Source organism: Neltuma alba, unplaced genomic scaffold, assembly GCF_004799145.2.
Source record: "Neltuma alba isolate B1F8T4 unplaced genomic scaffold, ASM479914v2 tig00011822_pilon, whole genome shotgun sequence".
NCBI lineage: Eukaryota > Viridiplantae > Streptophyta > Magnoliopsida > Fabales > Fabaceae > Neltuma > Neltuma alba.
The window spans coordinates 110897-130354 of NW_021636436.1; the positions used below are offsets into that span (position 1 = coordinate 110897).

At 34.4% G+C, this 19458-nt stretch overlaps 2 protein-coding genes across 5 annotated transcripts; one reads left to right on the forward strand and one right to left on the reverse strand.

The window, feature by feature from the left end:
- Positions 1-3401: 3401 nt before the first annotated feature.
- On the reverse strand, positions 3402-8010 carry LOC114718260 (nuclear transcription factor Y subunit A-7). Of its 4 annotated transcripts, XM_028903537.1 has the most exons (8): positions 7779-8010; positions 6498-6550; positions 6273-6335; positions 5131-5186; positions 4905-5047; positions 4565-4663; positions 4311-4475; positions 3402-4121 (listed from the first exon to the last, which is right to left on the reverse strand). In XM_028903537.1, the coding sequence occupies exons 5-8, from the start codon at positions 5004-5006 to the stop codon at positions 3936-3938; spliced, it is 552 nt and encodes a 183-aa protein (XP_028759370.1). In that variant the 5' UTR covers positions 5007-5047; positions 5131-5186; positions 6273-6335; positions 6498-6550; positions 7779-8010; the 3' UTR covers positions 3402-3935. The 4 variants fall into 4 exon arrangements, with proteins under 4 accessions (XP_028759370.1, XP_028759368.1, XP_028759369.1 ...); XM_028903535.1 differs by lacking the exon at positions 5131-5186; XM_028903536.1 differs by lacking the exons at positions 5131-5186; positions 6498-6550.
- A 7113-nt stretch (positions 8011-15123) lies between these two features.
- LOC114718258 (ferredoxin--NADP reductase, root isozyme, chloroplastic) lies at positions 15124-18741 on the forward strand. Its single transcript, XM_028903533.1, is given in 7 exon segments — positions 15124-15347; positions 15628-15684; positions 16239-16550; positions 16637-16651; positions 16653-16742; positions 16744-16858; positions 17977-18741. Coding segments are annotated over 7 exon segments (1113 nt in total). The 5' UTR covers positions 15124-15323; the 3' UTR covers positions 18477-18741.
- The last annotated feature ends 717 nt before the right edge of the window (positions 18742-19458 follow it).

The following is a 19458-nucleotide window of genomic DNA, read 5'->3' on the forward strand; positions in this document are numbered from 1 at the left end:
GATGTGACACAATAATTTTTATTTTAATATTACTTATGATTTTGGTTCTCTGAATAAAAGGAAACAAAAATTTAATATTCTTTTTACTGTATATAAAGAAAATATGGGTGACAAGCAGCATAACTATCAAAAAAGAAAAGATCCATTTCGGCTAACCCAAGACAAACGTCCAATACATATCACCAAAAAATTTATCCCATTTCCCATGTAATGCCCTTTTTCTTTTTTCTTTTTTCTTTTTCTTTTTTTGTTTTTTGTACACCATTGCCTTTTAGTAATTTTATCACTTAGCCCCCCCTTTTTTTTTCCTGGAGCCTTTTCAAGATTACGTAAGAAACCAAACCTATCTATTATTCTCAATTTTAAATATAAGAATTAATTAACTAATTTGAATATATTAAAAAATTTATTAAATTACTTATTTGTAATAAATATGTGTTATCTTTTTTATAATAGTATTGCTAATCGTGTGTATCTGCTAAAATTAGATAGAATTTTTAACATATGCAACTACTATAAGAACTACTTTAAAAAATAAATAAATATGAGAGACAAAATAAATTAAAATCTTATATTTAAAACTAAATTGAATATCAAACTAGTCTTTATATTAAAAATGAGAGGTAACATATTGTTAATATACAATGTAAGAAATTTTAAAATTTTTTATTATTTATGAAGAATGATTTCTTTTTATCCTACGTGGAATGCACGAAATTCCACACTAGCTTTGCAAAAATATTGGAATTACGGTTATGTTTAAATTTGCTCATTTCTCCCTTTTAACAAAAAGACAAATGCTCTATATGTAATAGTGCAAAGTCATTATTGAAAAATAAACTCCAGTATCAAATATAAAGTTAAATTGTATCCAGTATTTTAAAATATTTTTTAAATTATTCCCACTATTTTAAATTAATTATTAGTGCATTTAGCACCTAAAATATTTTTCAATAATACTTAATATCCTGAGATAATTTTTGTACAATTTTACCCACAAAATATTTTTTTTAGTGGCAATGAGCACCTCAAATTTAGAATAGTATGTTGTGCTATTAAAAAATACTTTAAGATGTTAGATGTCTAAAAATTAGTTTAAAATACTAAATACTATTAAAAAAATAATTAAGGTGCTCATTTTTACCTCTTAAAAATTATGAATCATACGAATTATTTTTGAAATTCCATGTCCTAACGCTTATTTTACATTTTAGAGGTTAAGGTCAATTCAATATTTCGAAGCAAGTATATTTTAGACATATTTGGTATCTTAAGTATTTTTTGATTTATTTATCTACTATCTTAAAATATATTTTCATGCACATCTAGTATCTTAAAATATTTTTTATTCATTCAAGTTTTGAAATATTTTTCCAATCACACTACAATACTTTATGATGCAATTTTATCATGAAAATATTACAATGTTAAATACATCTAGAGTATCAAAGAAACCACAAAATAATTTAGCATATTATACACAGCTAAAAATATATTTCAAAGTGTTCTTAATATGTTCATGGCAAGTTACATGAATTAAATTATGCTCATGAATCTCCACCTGCCAACAAAATGGACAAAATCTAAAAATATTTTACTTGTTGGTTCATGATATTTATGAATTATACTTGCAAAAGAAACAAAAAATCCAAAAGGGAATGAAATGGACAAAAAGGGTTGATTTTCTGCTCATTGGAAATATCAGGGAGGGAAAAGAAAAGTGCAGAGCTGAGGTTGTGTCTGGTTGTGGATAAAAGATAGCGTAAGGGATAGAAATAGTTTAGGGTTCTGTTTGGTAGTGCTTGTCTTCTCTGCTGCGTTTGGATCAATAATACGTGTCTCCATTTTCACCCTCTGCTGCCTCATCTCAATTCATTGGTCACCATTGCCTATTCCTCTCTCATCGTCTCATCATCTAAATTATCCTCAAACTCCCTAACTATTTGGCAGCTTTTCATGAACATACCAATAATCCAACTTTGATTTTTCTGCAACACAAACTTGATTATATGATGTTCAATTTCATCAAAGTTAATAGTGCATTTGTATATTTATGTAATTTTCAAGGGAAGATTGGAATTTAAAATACAAAATCATGCATTTATGCATTATTCTTTGAAAAGTTTTATTTGGATATTTAGATTTCAAACACTAGAATACACGAAAAAAAAGCCATTTATTTATTATTGTACATGCAATAAAAAAAGAAGAAGGAAAGATATCATTTATTGTTGAGCTAGATTATTCTAGCCCTTTTTTGAAATCAAAACTATGTATCATTGGATATTATGCAAACAAATATGTCCAACTATTTATAAGTAGTATTGATAAATACAAAAAGTTATGCATCAAATGAAAAGATGTATTTTCCCAGTTAGGTTTTCCTTGGACTTCTTCATATGGCTGTTTATTTGCATTACCCTTGATTCAAAAATCATCTTTAAACTTATGTGATATTCAAAATCATGGTAAGTTATCTTAACAAGCCATAGATACTTGTAGAATTTTGCAATAGAAAAGCAATATGTTTGTGAAAATTTTATGGACAGATCATATTAAGAATAAATTAAAGAAAAATTAATCTGAGTCCCTATAGTTTCACTTAATTCTTAATTATGTCCAAATTTTTTTCCCTTTTTATAATATCTTTATGGCATCATTGATTTTTAATCAAGTCCTTGTAATTTTCCCCCACATTTGCTAGATCCATATAATTTTACCTCATTTTTAATCAAGTTCTTGTAATTTGTCTTCTTTTAACCAGTCACATGAAATTTGATTACAAATAAGGTAAAATTATAATGAATTGATGACATGAATAAAAACTATAAAAAAGATGGCCAAAAATCAGCATAAACTATAAGCATATGATTAAACAAAGCTATTAAAATCTGAGTACAAATTATGTGAAACTGTAAAAACTCAAAAATTAATTTCACATGGGAGTCAAAAGTTGAAGAACTAAATTTAAAAACCATGGCAAGTTATTTGTAAAAATTTGATTAAATTTTAATTTTATACTACTTTTAGTCCTAATTATAAGATCTCATTTGTAGACTATAAACAAAGTCTTATAATTAAGACCGGAGGTACTAGAATACTTCTCTATAATTTACTTTGTCAATCAAAATCTTTTTACACAGGATTCAACTTTGCGAAAGAAAATTTATAATTATCTATTTTATCATATGGAGAATAAAATTGCAACGTCATTTTAGAACTCAATGTTAATTAATTATTACTATTATTAACATTAAATTAAAAATAAAACTATAATTGCAGGTTAGACAAGAAATTGACTTTTTAAAGAAAACAAATGAAAAATACACACTTTTTAAGGCGGGAAAAATCAACCATAAGGGTGGAGGAGAAAATTTGCGCGTAATGATCACAATTCAATGTGCAAAAATAAGACCTAAATGTCATATCAGGAAGGTCTATATCTTAATAATTACATACAAATACACTGCGAACTACGGTGTCCAACATTTCCTCACCAGACCTAGCGATACGCAACACAACTCTGGGTTAAATCTCCCCTCGCTTAATCATGACAAAACCCATTCGCTCTATCTGTAACAAGCTAAATATAAAACAATCCAACCAACCAAATCTCATGACGTCGGATAATCTCTTAAGGATCCACATTACCCGTTACAAAAACAAAGAAATGCCCACACAACAAAAATCTCATCTTTCCGAGGCTAGAAGGAAAGGATGACGCTGAGAAAAACTATGGTCGAAAGCACTTCAATTTACATTTTACCTGCTTCATTTTGCAACCTTCCTAACAAACCCTACTACGCAAAACCTGTGGGGTTCCGCAGAACCAGACTGAAGCACATAATGCCACATCTAAGGCTAGTATTGGTTGGAAATTTGTCTCTGATATACATCAGACCTCTGCTATCTAAGAAGTCGCCATTTCTGTAGTTTCAGGAAATCCCATCTGATGAAGCGAGATCCTTTTGGTCAGGACTCAGATTGGTATTGGACAGTGATTTATCTGCTGATGATACCTCATTCTGTTCGTCCTCGCTTTTCTTTGAATTAAGAAACCGACCTCCACATCCTCGTGCTCTTCTCAATGCATGCAAATGCCGGGACTCATGCAAATATGGCTGCAAGTTTAAAATGACGATCATGACGATCAAGTATATCATAGAAGGAACGCTAGGATGCACAGGAAAATGTGAGTCAATACATCTAAAACCACAAAAAATCGATGGCAGCATCAAAAAACCAGTGGCTTCCAACACCACTTTCTATTTAGCAAGAATTATATGCAAACGGGGCACAGAATAATATACCTTGCGATTCCTGATAACTTTATTTAATGATTCAGCTTTGGCACGAGACTGTCTGCGCCTCAATATACCATGATACTGTTTTGCATTGACAAATACAGGTTCCTCAACTGCATCTGTTGGCAGAGGAACACCGGCTTGTTGAATCCCCATTAACTGAAGATGAACCTGCCACAAGATATTGTTTAATGATCAACGAATCAAGAAAGTGTTTTCACAAGAAGCCATCGCACTTTATTAGAAGAACTAAGACTAACCATTGGCTGTGCTCCATAGGGTTGTGGGGCATAAGGTTGTGTCTCATATGGAGCAAAGATGCTCCTATAGTAAGGATCGGGGTATGGATAAACCGGTGCCTTCAATCAGATAAAACATGCAAAATGCATAAAAAATTAAATTTAATAGAAATTGGAAGTAATGCTCTTCGCTACTACTGATATAGGATTTCTCAAGTTACTTAAATTAATTATACATTAATTAGAATGCAACTTCTAATATGAGTACATACAGGTTAAAAAGAGAGAACTCCAGATGTTAAAACACTAAAATGCCAAATTTTATTCATCAAAACAAAAGTAAAAAGGTCACTGAAAATACCATAGCAGGTCCAGTTCCAGTCTGTGGAGGAGGCACTGCATACTGAACATTCTGGGTAGCAATACCTGAATCAGAAATTCCGTTTGCAGATGAAGACTGCATCTCTGAGTTAGATTGCTGCTGCTGCTCATTAGCTTCGTTATCTGGCAATCACATTCCAAAGATCAGATTCAGATATTTTTTCTTTGGGGGAGGGGACAGGATCAAGTAAAATACAGTTCATCACCATAACTAATTTATCTCGTATGTCTTTGAAGAGGAAACTGATATTTTCATCCCATCCTTGAAAAAATAATAAAAAATTATCAAGGAAGCAGAAATCATGAATAGTGAGCTACTACAATCCTTAGATATACTAGAGGTATGCTTCAATTGTTTTCAGAAAATATATTATATATATATATATATGTATGTATGTATGTATATATAGTGTAGTTGAAGTCATGATGAAATTGTAAAATCTAGAATACCATGGATTAGAAAAGACACGAGTCTTATTTACTGAAATATGTGTAAGGTTCTTAGTCAAGTGAACAGAAAAGGAAGGTAACATATTGGCTTAATTTAATAAGAGCTATGAGATAAGAGGATATGAGACTAAAATTAAAACCATTTCATATAAATTACACTGAAGCTAAATTAAGAGGTTTAGGAACGTATCATAATAAAAGGTTAATGATTTATGGGCAACCTATAAAGAAAAGGTCGAATCTCGTAGGAGGTGGTCATTGGTCACTGTGGCCAAAGATTAAAGGAGGTACATAATTAGGAAGAAACATGGAGACTTTCAGATTCTACTTAAAAGCTTAGATTTCTTTCCAAAATCAAGTGCTTAAAATTTTAGTCTTGGTTTTCAGAAAACCTGAAAATCAAATTTCAAGAGGAAAGGGGGAAATGCACATAGAGGAAGTGAGGCATAAAGGCTATGACGACATGGGGAATCTTTCTGATCACTGATCACAACATCAGTGCCTCGTATGCAACATCTTAGGGAAGTACAGAACTCTCGACCAAACTAATGGGAGGAAGAGCATTTAAATGAAAAACAAATATCCAGGACTAACCAGAAGAATATAGAACTTGCAGGACCAAAAGTGAAATTCACCACCATAATGGAACTGTCGTATTTGCTGGAATATAACAAATCGATAGTTGTATATTTATCATGTTTATGCCAATAGTTATGCATATTTTCCATCTCTAAAGAGCTACATTTTATAGTTCCCATTAACTACCACATTAGCCACAAGAAGATCTTGTAGGTTGTTCGCAAATTTTGGGCATAAATATGATCCACTTATCATGGCTGAAATTTGAAAAAAGTAGCAACAAATAATAAATTAGATCAAGGTTTATTCATGGGAATACCAATAAATTCATGATCAGATGAAGTCATAGTTTCCAAATTCACGAGCAAGACCAAGCCCAAATCTGGAAGCAAAACAAAAACTGTCAACAAAATTCAATAGCATCATCTACAGCTGCAAGCTATACAGAGAAACAGGGAAAGAGAAAAATAAGAAATAATTGACAGAATCCAAAGGTCTCTGTCAAGGGCCGTCAAATGAATAAATAAGTCAAAAGCTCAAGAACCTTTATTCTGTCGAAATGTCTACAAATCCAGAAGACAAAAGTCCATAACAGAGCTGGCATGGAGATCACAAAGAAGAAATATCAGCAGAAAAAATGAATGATGAAATTGAAATTGATCGACAATTTCACCAATAGAAAGGCAGCAATCTTAAACACTGAACACTCGCAACTTCTACAGATAATTGCCACAATCAAACTGAAAGCCTGTATGTTGCATGCTATCATGCATTCATGCTACAGTGTTATGTCTCACTAAGGAAAGCATGCGGCATCTTACATCATGTCCTCAGTAATGTCAACGTCAGTAGTTTCATGATATCTTCTCAGAAATAACAGTAACAATCTAATTTAAATATTCATTTAAGTATTCAATCAAAAAGGGAAAAAATATCCATTTTAGTCACTCATTAAAACTATGGCACATCTGCGCATCTCTGCAGAATAGAAGCCTATGCACACTTGCCTTCCTAAGTTCACTCCCACTCCCAAGATGATGATCAGTTTCTCTGTACAAATATTGCAAGTTTTTCCCACTTCCGAAATATATAAGACATGCCCATCCAACAAGAAAAGTGTGCCAAAAAGCTCAAGAGAACGGAATCAACAGCTCATAATTGGACCAAGACACAGAAGAAAAGAAAGACATCCTGACAACAAACGAGCAAAATCAGAATACCCGTGTTATACGGTAAGTTTTAACCTGCTAGAGTAAATCAATGCACACTGCAATGGCTGTCACCCAAATTCAATAGAATCATCAGGGGAAAATAAGGTCGAGAACACAAAATACCTACACACCTTTAGGTAAATCTGAAAATGGGACGACAAAACAATATCACACTTATGTTTTATAATGCTTCAATTCACATTCCGATGCACGGAAGTTCAAAACCATAATTTGCATAAACAGATAAGACTACTCAGACAGAAAGATTCAAGATACAACAAAAAAAATTACATTTTGTTCAACTCAGTCAACGTATAAAAGTAAGACAATATTGAAGACACAGCGTCGCGACTCACGAACCATTTAAAATTAGAGAATAAATAAGAAAGGGAGTGTGAAGGGGGTCCGTCCTGCAGGAGAACTGAAATTCTCCCTTTTCATCATTCGCTAATTAATTTCGCTTCGAATAAGTTTACCGCATGATTTAATAAAAAAAATCCTAAATTTGAAAAGGGTTAGTTTTCTTTCACTTCGAATTCGGCGTATTCAAACAAAAAATTAAAAATATAAAATCAAATTTGGAACATAATTTAGGTCTGAGATCCGAAATTAACCTCGCAGAGCGTGAAATCTTCTTCTGCTTGAGAGAGGAACGAAAACTCGATGATGCGAGGCAGACGGGCTCCAACAGAAATGGGAGAAAATCCACTCTCACCTCACTATCCTTCAGTGAACATTCACTGCCACCTAATCTACACAAAAACTTTCCAACACCATCCCGGTCTCAACATTTTCACCGTCCCGCTCGCGCTCGTTTTCCCGATCGGTTCATGGTGGGTGACGTGGCAGCTGGAACATTTAAGGTTCGTGAGGGAAATTTCGGGCAGGAGAGAATGGGCCACGGGGAATCGAAGGAGAGAATCTGGGCCAAGGAATGAGTGGGCCCCAATGCATAAGTGGTGGCGATGAGGTCTGACCGCTGACCGTTTGGGAGTTGAGGGAGGATTGATGAAGTGTACGGAACGGATCAGGTGGGCCCACCCACCAGAATTGGAGTTGTGATAGGGTTTCCGTTTGTGTGCCGCCACCTGTTAAAATGGTAAATTCCACGTTTTTCCTTCGTCCATGTAGGAAGTAAATTCTATAGACCAGGACTGTGTGGCTGTGATGGGTTCCAACTTCCAACGTTCATTCTCTCTCTGTTTTTTCCTTTTCCCAACGTCTGTTCAAAACAGACTTGTGTTCTGCAATTATGATTTAGAATGCTTAATTTAATTAAGATTTTATATTTATAACATAAGACTGCATTATTATTTATTATTTTTCAAATTGAAAGTTGCAAGTTGCAATTTTATTTATTGGAAGGTTTTCGTTTGCTATTTTCCCTAAAATAAAATTATATGATCTTAATTTTATTTTATATCTCTAACAACAACTTAAATCATCTTACTCAAATTTATACTGTTCAATTGTTTTCAATCAGACCTCCCCCCCCCCCCACCATATTTAGAGGCGGCAAAATTAAATAGGGGAAGCGGCATCCTGCATCCATTTTGTTCATACATCCATACTTTGGCAATTAGAGGAGTAATAACATGACCGGTTCATACTTCATAAGAACATATATCATCAATTATGGGTTAATTTATTTTTCATTCATAGCTATATTTTTCATTTTAGTTGATCGATCATTTTGGCCATTTCCTTAGCTACCAACCAGTCTAGCTGTACGCTGTAGAATATGAGAAGAAAAGGATCATGTGAGAAGGGAGAAATTACAAGATAATGTGAGAGAAGGCGAGACCAGAGGTGGGTCGGGAACAGTGGGATCAACGGCCAAAAGCGCACTTTGCCGCTGGGAAATATATCGTCTGCCAGGAAGCGAAGATTGCGTTTGGAGCTGCGAGCAGTGGTTGGTAGGAGGAGGAAGGTCGGGTTTTGGAGGGTTGGAGGAAGAAGGCGCGAGCTTCTGACGTTTCGGTTCATCTTGGTCATCAACCCATCGTCAGAAGCATTACCGTACACGTCAGAGAGAAGATCCACCGCCGGCGGCCTCTCACATCGATTCTTCCTCCGCGCAATTTTTGCCCATATACAAATTGACGGAAATTTTTGCCAATATGGACATGTTTAACATATCCAGCCCATTTGCATTTATTTTAATTGTTTATGGGCTTAACTTTTTGTTATTGTCTTACGCTACTTTGAACTTAGGACTCCACTTACCTTTTTTTATGCGAAAATTAAGTGGATCCATGAGGGAAGCGTCGTCGGCATCGGAGGAATCTGAGCATTGGTGGACTGTGACCAAAGGGAGGGTCTGTAAAAGTTGAGTAAATTTGACTGTGAAGTCTTGAAGATGAAGACCCAAAGAAGGAGGGAAGAGACGCCTCCACTCCACTGAGCGCCTTTGCTGCAAAATCCGACGTCTTTTCAAGCTCAAAGCCCAAATATATAATTATGAGTAAAATACTGTGACCATTACTTTAATTAGACATGTTAACTTTAGAGATTTGAGAGAAATAGGAAGAAAAAAAGATGGAAATCAGATGTATTATATATGATAGAGCACATGCTCATATAATCATTGTACCCCACTTGGATTAACACTAATCATCCCTTATACAAGGGTGATAAACAAATCTCATAACCTATGAGGATTCTTGACATTGGAGACCCAAGTTAACCTCCCCCTTTTATGGTGAAGATTATATTATCTCACACTCTAAACACATCACACTAGACCCTTTATATAGGACTATCTCACTTAGCAAATGACTCAATTATCTTCTCTCTAACAAGACAGATCTCCCTTGAATTATCATTAACACCGTGAAGAAATATTCTTCTTTAAATATATTTTTTTAAAGCCATATCAAAATAAATTCTACTTACTAATTTACCTCTCCTTATATAAAATCTCTAATTTGTCATTTAACATTAATATTTAATAATGATCTATTTAACATTGTCTACTAAATTTAGGCAAAATTTAAGTAATTTCAATTATTGATAACTTGGTTGAAAACCTGAACAAAGATGTTTTGTGAAATATATTTAAAAATTTTGAACCATAACATATTGATATAAGAATCATTTACAACTTTATAATTTAATTAAAAATACATATGTACAATTGTTAAATATTTTCAGCGAACACATATATTTAAAAATTATATCAGAAATAAGTTTTAATAAATAAATGAGATCAATAGTTGACGGTTCTGAAGAACCGCCAAGTATGTTATATTTGACAGTTCTAGAAGAGAATCGTCAAGTATGTTCTTAAAAGACCTAACAGTTGTCCTAAAATCGTCAAATATTTTTGTCTAAACTGTCAAGTATTATGGTGAAGTCTCGCCTTCTTCTTGGCGGAAATATATATCTCCATGAGTCGTTGGGGTCTTGTGTAGATGTTAAAAAATAAACATGAATTACACTAATCTTGTTAACGTCTTTTTCGCTGTCGATACCAAAGAAAATCACCGGATTTAATTCCAACGATTTCTCAGTCCCTCCTGCATCCTCCCTTGCCTCAGCATGCGAGCCATGTGTTTATTATTGAAAAATTTCGTTGCTATTGTGAACTTGAAAGGCATATTAATATTGGCATCAGATCGGTGGATAAAGTCTCTCAGTACCTGAATAACGGCGAGTCACTTTTGGCTGGAGTTGATGTGGCTGTTTACGGAAGGGATGGAAGGGTTTCTGATATGAGTCTCAAACTCACGCCATACAGGAAAAGGCTGAATCCATGGGTGTCGAAGCAAGAACTAAGCGATATTGGGCCGACCATGTGGGTGTCAAAGAAGGGTATAGAGTGTGGATATTCACAAAGCGTCTGAACGACCGTTTTGTGTTCTTGGTATCTTGAGGCTACAATGAAGGTCGGAATAGTTTTATTGTCAAATTTTTCATTCTCCAATTCATATTTTGATCAATGGTACACATGTTGATTCCTCAATTTCTTTTGTGTTTTAGTGTTACATTCTTGTTATTCGATTTTGATCTTTTTCAGAAGTGGTTTGATGTAAATTATGGCTGTCAAATTCACTTGGAAATGAGGTTTTCATTGCAAGAATACTTTCCCATTGCTGAATTGGTTTTTTGTTATGCTACTGTTGATCCAGTGAACAATGCGATACAAGATTGTAAACTAGTGATCGACTCTTATGCTGTTAGTAATTTTTGTCTGTGAGTAATTTAGTATTCCAAATTTCATTTATCATTCAATTAAAAAATAAATCTTGTTTTAAATAATTATATGGAATTTTAAACAAATAAACTTTGCTATCATCGATCTAAATATGCATGCCTTGAGCGGAGAAATATCAAAATTTACAGCATATGCATCATTGATCACAGTCATCTCTAACACTGTATTTATTGGAAGACTATCAAACAATAACTTGTACTTTTCTTAAGGCCCCTTGTTCAAATATATCCTCCGATCCTTATTATAAGACCCAATTTGACTTTTTATTTGGTCCTAATTATAAGACCCAATCCATTTGTGTTCTTATATTTATGCATTTTTTTCCAAGATAATCCTTCTAATAATGATAGTTTTAGCCAATATACTTAATTAGCAAGGATATTTTAGGAATGACAACACTTATTTATTATAAATAACCAACTTAACTTACTTCCTTAATCTCCTCAAATAAGTCAATTGGGTCTTATAATTAGGACCGAAGGAGCATCATGTTAAAATCATTCCATAGCTCTTGTTAAGGTGCTGAGAGTCTCGTCTCCTCCTTGCTCTTTCTGTTTTTTTCAATTCTGCTCAACAGGTTGTCTCTTCTCACTCTGTAATTTCCCACTCTAGTTTTATTCCACACCGTATCTTGGCGAGCAAAAGAACCTGTTGCTAAGCATCTTTGAACTAAATCAACAAAATCATTCTCTAAAGACCACGCTGCTCGGCATCTGAAAGCGGGGGATAGTTCTTCTATTACTCGGTTCAGGTTTACTTTTTAGAAGCAGAGCTGTGGTCGAAACCCAAACTTACTCAACGTGTGCACTTTAGACGAAGGAAATAGATTAACCAATCAATATTTGAGAAAGCCCCATCTATCTTTTCCTTTAAAAGCCCTCTTTCCCAAGTGAATCTCTCCCCCCAACATTCCATTTCAACCAATTGTGACTCCTGGATACACTCTTCAAATTGTTTCATGGAAGAGCGTTACACCTTGCCCCTCCTTTCTTGTCATCGTGACTGAGATAGGCATTGAAATCGCCTACAACAATCCAGGGACCATTTATCATTCTGCTAATGTTTATCAGATCAGACCAAACATCTCTTCTGAGACCAAAACACGGTTCCGCATAGACGCAGGATGGGGAAGAAGGAAAAATTTCTTTTTTATTTTCCACATGGAGGTGTAGAATTTGGGTTGTAGAAGAAATAAATTTAACATTGTTCTGTTCATCGTTCCACAATACCCAGGTACCTCCCGCGCGAAACCCGTTGACTCCAACCGAATCCACAGTTTGTGAAACCCAGTTTACTTATAATTCGATCTGCTATTTTTTTCCGCTCACTTGAGTCTCTATCAGAATAAGCAAACTGACATTCTTTCCCCTGATCAAATCACCCACTCTTCCCAGAAAGGATTTTGAGGCGGTGCCTCTACAATGCCAAGTAATAATTCATGGTAAAAGAGGAAGAGGTTAAAAAGGGTCCTACCTTATCATTGAGAAATGAGGTTTAACACAATCACTGGTACCCATCTGCATTTCCTCCTTTACTTGATCTGAGTTTCGAATCATTGATCATTTGCTTTTCATTAGAATCCATATCAGGTTTCGATTCTTCCAGGGTTGCTGGGTCGGGAGGTTTCTTGGGACTACTCATCATTTGTTCCTCCATCTCTCGGTAAATTTGAACATTGGGACTTGGTTCTGCCTGAGGAGACTGGTGAGTTCCACGCCGTGCTCAGCGAACCCCGTGGCACGGCATGCTCATCCCTCAAGCACTGTCGTTTTGGGATGAAATGCAACCCCCTTTTTTTTTAATTATTTGAGTTACATTGTATTTAGTGCAACATATCCTAAATTTTAGTATATTAAGTATCTTAAAATATTTTTAATAGCATGAATATCCTAAATTAATTATTTTTAAGTGAGTTCATCATCTTAAAGTATTTTTCTACAACACCATTACTTAAATTAATTAATTTTTGGTACATTCAGTATCCTAAATTAATTAATTTCTAGTATATTACGGTATTTTTAATTAAGATTGTTATCAAAAAAATACTTTAGAATATTAGATGTATTAAAAAAATTAATTTATAGTACTGGGTATTACAAAAAAAAATTCAGGATACAGTATGCAATTAAAAAAAATTAATTTGGATAGTGGGCGTTACTAAAAAAATAGTTGATTATGCTAGATGTATTAAAATTAATTAGCCTAAGTACAAGGTCCTACTGTAAAAGTATTTAGTACTTCAGGATACTAGATACACTAAGAAAATAATTAATTTTTAAAATTAGATGCTACAGGATATTGAATATACTAAAATTAATTATTAGAATATTAGGTGTTACTGAAAAATATTTTAAGATATTAGATGCACTAAATATTATTAATATGAAATATTGGGTTCCTACTATTAAAAATATTTTAGAGCACTAAATTTATTAAAAATTAGTTAATTTAAAATATTAAATGTTGCTAAAAATATTTCAGGAGACTATATACAACTTAACTAAATGTTTTTTTTCTGCTAACTGCTAAGTATCTCTTAATATTTATTATTCTTAATAATTTTAATTAATATTGATAGATGTAATGTTGTTAATTGCCATTATACATGGGCGCGGAGGGAGCGAGTAATATAATTTATAAGCACCCATCCCATTCCCTTCCCCGTATTGATGCATATTGATCCATTGAGTTTGGCCGAGCATTTGAAGGTCCTTTTTTTTTTTCTGCATAGCTGCAACACCAGGCCGGGCTTATTCAGGCTACCTAGTCAGGTTAGCCCAAATTTACAATTCTATTTTCAGAGACTTCTCAAATCTCAGGGTCCAATCGCTCATCGAAATCAAGACTGGGGCAAGCCCAATATTGGTTCCACCTTGAAAAAAAATCCACAAAAGCAATTAAAAATAAAATAACAATCTCATCTTTTATTTATTAAATCTAAGACTCTATTCCTTTTCCTCAGCAAAAGATAAAATTAGATTTAGTCGGAGTTGTTTGAAGGCCTCAATCATTAATGCTGAGAGCTGTTAAAAGGAAAAAAAAATCACTCTTTTTTTTTTTTCCACTTCTTTATAATTTTTTATAAAATATAAATTGGTATTTTTCTTGATAAACAGCAATCTCTCAGCACATTCATAACTTAAATTTTCACCATGCACCGCGCTCTCACAAATCATAATTATTTATAATCTATAAATAAATTGACTTAGTAGACATGTCTAGCAAATAATGAAATCAACGAGAAATTTTTATAATTTGTGAATGGTATTTATTTTATAAAAATATATATTAACAGTGATTAAAAGACTTACTATTGCTTTTATGTTTTCAGCCTAAAGATCGAAATGTTGAATCTTCTATTTCTTCTGGTTCAAACAATAATATTTACTAGTATTTTTTAAAACAAAAGTAAGATTGACTTATAAGAATTGAAGTATAAAGACTGACATAAAATATGAGACTAAATTTAGAGAAATCACAAAAAAAACTTAGAATTTTAAAAAACACAGATAGGAATATATGACAATTTTATTATGGGTTTTGACAATTTCATGATCTAGTAACCTATTACTATCCAAAGCTATAATGAAGTTGTTAAGATCTTTATCTGTGTTTTTCAAATTCAGGGTTTTTTAATTGCAATTTCCCCCTAAATTTAATTCAACTAAGGAAAGATTAATGATTTATTGCCTAGTTGATGGCGCAGCCCATCGAGTCAGTGGCACTCCGGAGGGGCCAAAAGAAAAAAACCGTCTTTTCCCAGTCGCCAAAAGATCATTGGAAGGGCTCGTCAAACTTCTTCCTGCATGATCTAGGGACCTGACCCTCGCTATATATGCCTTTAAAGTTCTCATACTCGTAGCAGTTTTCCATCGGCACCTTTGCCAATTAGTTCCTGAGATCACAGGACAGAGGCTACGTATTTTCAGATTTCGACCCAACGATGATTCATTCGGCCGTGTCCCAGGTAAACCCAGTGACATTATTTTCATGATGCTGACACTCTTTGACTGACTAGAATACATGACGAGTCGAAATGGAATCGAGGTTTGACTTTTTTGTGGGTTCTATATGGGTTTTAGCGGGAGCTTGAGTTTCTGCTAGTTAAATGTCAAAGCTCAAAATTTCAGCCGACCTGTGTGGGGTTTCTGATATAAAATTGAGAGATTCTTTTTCTTTGTGCATTTCTCAGCTATTTAGCAAAAATTAATAATATACGAATATGTGGGCTGCAATATCTTTTGCAGGTGGCTATAACTGTTCCTGCCAGCAGCGATTTGTCTCTGAGAAGATCTGCGCTTAAGGTTCGATATTTCTTACCATTCGCGTTTTGACTTTCAAAAAACGGGTTCTGTAAATTGCCCTTTAATGTATCTTAATCCACCATCTGAAGGATTTTGATTAAAGATGTTTTATTAATGAGTGTATGAGGAAGCAAGTTTTACTCTTGATTGATTTACCTAAAGGGACTGAAATGAGTGGAAGAGATCATGGAGAAAGCCTAGTTTCATTGTATTTTGGAAGGACAAATTCTAGGTACAAATTATGGTAATCCTCTATATAATTGCAACTAGGGTTTTTAAAAAATTTTGGTCTGCTCCAGCGCAGTGCTGGTTCATCAATTGTGTTTGCTTGGCGCACTTCTATTCTATATGGAATTCGATTATCTTAAAAAATGTCGATTCGGTTATGCTATTCATTTTATAGTTCAATTACAAACATCTGAGAATCATAGTGCAGTTCCTAGCATTACAGATTATTTTTAAATAATTACAGTCAGCAAAATTTTGCTTTCTATTCGAGTTCTATAATTCAGGTTTCTAATGCTAGTTAGCAGCCACATAATGTAAATTTTCAGGAGAAATCATGGGCAAGGTTATTGACTCTGGACTTGAAGTCAGACAATGTGCGCTCAAGAAATCTTCATCTGATATGCAAGTCAGTGCAACAAGCAAGTGCACCTAAAGTTTCTGTCTCCCCTTTAAAATTGGAAGATGACTCTGAACCTCCATTGAATATATACAAGCCCAAACAACCGTATACAGCAACAATTGTTTCTGTTGAGAGGTTGGTGGGCCCAAAAGCTCCTGGGGAAACTTGTCATATTGTGATCGATCATGGTGGAAATGTTCCTTACTGGGAAGGACAGAGTTATGGCGTTATCCCCCCCGTAATTCCCTTATTCTATTGATGGTTATCTAATGCTTCCTTACTTGCAACTGATATTTCTAACTAATACTGTGCATTGGGCAACAGGGTGAAAATCCAAAGAAAAACAGGGGCTCCTCATAATGTTCGACTTTATTCGATTGCTTCCACTAGGTATGGAGATTTTTTTGATGGCAAAACAGCCAGTTTGTGTGGTGCGTCGTGCTGTTTATTATGATCCAGAGACAGGAAAAGAAGATCCTTCTAAGAATGGAGTTTGCAGCAATTTTTTGTGTAACTCAAAGCCCGGAGACAAAGTGCAGATTACAGGTATCTTATCTAATCTTAGTTGGTCGAAGGTCAAGGTTCTACAAGATGAGTCATTTCTTTTTACATTTTTCAAAAGTTGTATTCCCTGTATATTGTGGTACTAGGTTTTGAACGTCTTGATTGTGTTTTGTACCTGCTAAGTTGTCTTGTGATTCCTGTTACCGTAGGCTCACTTTGCAGTTGCCACAAAATCCACAAAAGCTGTGCATAGGCTTTCATTGCCTCCTTGAGGTAGTGCTTGCAAATAATCTTGCACTAGGCGCTTCTCTGAGAATCATATAAATGGAAATTCTTGACAGCTATTTGTTTGTTGGTTAATCCTGTGGACTTCTGTTAAAGGTGTGCTTTGCAAGTGAATAAATTTAAATAATAAATGGGATGATTGACAATATGTGAGATAAGCGCTCCTAATTCCCTTGATGGACAATGGCTGGAGTTCAAAATCAGACAAACTTGGTGACTTGTTAGTATGCTTGAAGTTGCTAGAGTAAAGTGTGCCAATTTTCACAATTTAACAGCTCTTAAGTTCCAACGTTTGGTCTGTGATACATCGTCAAATTCAATGGTCTGGACTCTGGAGCATGGCAAAGAAATGGGAAAATGACATACATAATAGAAAGCATTAGCCGGGTTACTAATGTTCATGAATTTGCTTTTAAGAGGCTTGGTTGTAGTCCCTCTCACAGATGGGGTATCATGCCCATTCAGTTTTTCCTTTATGCAGTCCAAACATCATCGTAAAGGCCATTATTTGTCTCCCATGAATCGCCACCCCAAGTTTTTTCACTTTCTTGCAATGTTCTGTAAACTTGTTGCTCCAGTTGTTGAAAGTCGATTGCTGTTTTTATCATTAAACTAATTCTTTGTAATCTTTGTATAAAATGGATATAATGAAAGGTTTACTTTGCTGCTGCTGGTAATAGAACTGCTAATATAGGTTTGAGATGCTGATAAAATCATACGTGACATTATCTACGACAAAATGACAACGTTAGTTTAGTTTGCTTCCGTATGAAAATTTGATTATCAACTTTTATCATTATTAAGGGTAGCTAAAATTTGATTTTTATATGCTAGGAATTTAGTCTTTTACACTGCTTTTTTTTTTTTTTTGGCAGGCCCCTCAGGGAAGATAATGCTGTTGCCTGAGGATGACCCAAATGCTACCCATATAATGATTGCCACTGGCACTGGAGTTGCTCCTTTTAGAGGCTATCTCCGCAGAATGTTCATGGAATCAGTCCCTACATTCAAATTTGGGGGTCTAGCATGGCTATTCCTTGGCGTGGCAAACAGCGACAGTCTGTTGTATGATGATGAATTTTCCAAATATCTGAAGGACCATCCAGACAACTTCCGCTACGATCGTGCTCTTAGTAGAGAGCAGAAGAACAGGAATGGTGGCAAGATGTATGTTCAGGACAAGATTGAGGAATATAGTGATGAAATCTTCAAACTCCTGGACAATGGGGCTCACATCTATTTCTGTGGTCTTAAAGGAATGATGCCTGGGATCCAAGAAACCTTGAAGAGGGTTGCTCAGCAGAGAGGAGAAAATTGGGAGGAGAAACTTTCACAACTTAAAAAGAACAAACAATGGCATGTTGAAGTCTACTGATGTTCTATTTTGCTGGATATTCCCATCTTTATGGAGAAATACGTTCCTTACACATAGGTATTCCATGGATTATTTCAAGGAGAAAACTTAGGTGCTCAAAAGTTGTTTTATCATCTTTCGATATTATTATGACGTGGATTTTCTTTGTAATGCATTAATAACATGGCTGTGTTGGAAGAAAGTAAGAGATGTCCACGTGTTGTAGTTTTATTGAAAAAAAACTGATAACAAACCCATAAAGACTTCATTCTAGAGTCTTCTTCATTTTCAATAAATTCAATGAGTAGCTTTCTTGTATGATAAAAATTATTCTGTGATGATAGAGCTTATTTTCTTGATGAATACAAAACTGAAGACCCGGTCCTGGGTGGTGATTATGAAGTTCTTCTACAGTGGCAACTTCTGTCTGTTGTCTTTTTATTTTGCTAAGCCGTAGGCAATCTCCCTAAGTAATTGAACTATTGAAGCAGGGCCTTTGATGAAAATAGTATGTAACTTTGGGTTTGTTGTGAGAAGAAAGTGGCATATGCTTGAAGGGCAACTTAACTCCTAAATGGGCTTTGAAACCCAGAACAGTTTGTTCTCCTTGCCAAGTCTATGAGCTTGAATAATGGAATGTTCCATGTTGGTTTAGCCCTTGGAAACCAGTTTAAAATTGAAGCTTTGGATCGTAAGTGGGTTCTCAAGCTTTGTTTCAAAATGAATTTTGTCACCACCATTATTCCAAATATGGCGCCTTCAAATGTATTGGGTTGAATTCCATGGCCTAGTGATGAGGACATGCTCTTTTCATTGACTTGGCTCATAGACTCTCGGAAGGGTAGCTAGTTTCTGACAGTCTCCCTTGTCTTTCAATAAAAACGAGCCCTGTTAAAAACTTAAAATGGCATCAGTCGTGTGCTGATTTGTTATTTCCTCATTACTAAATATGTGAAGGCAGCTTTCTACAATTGACAATGGCACTGACTAGTTTAAGTTTTTT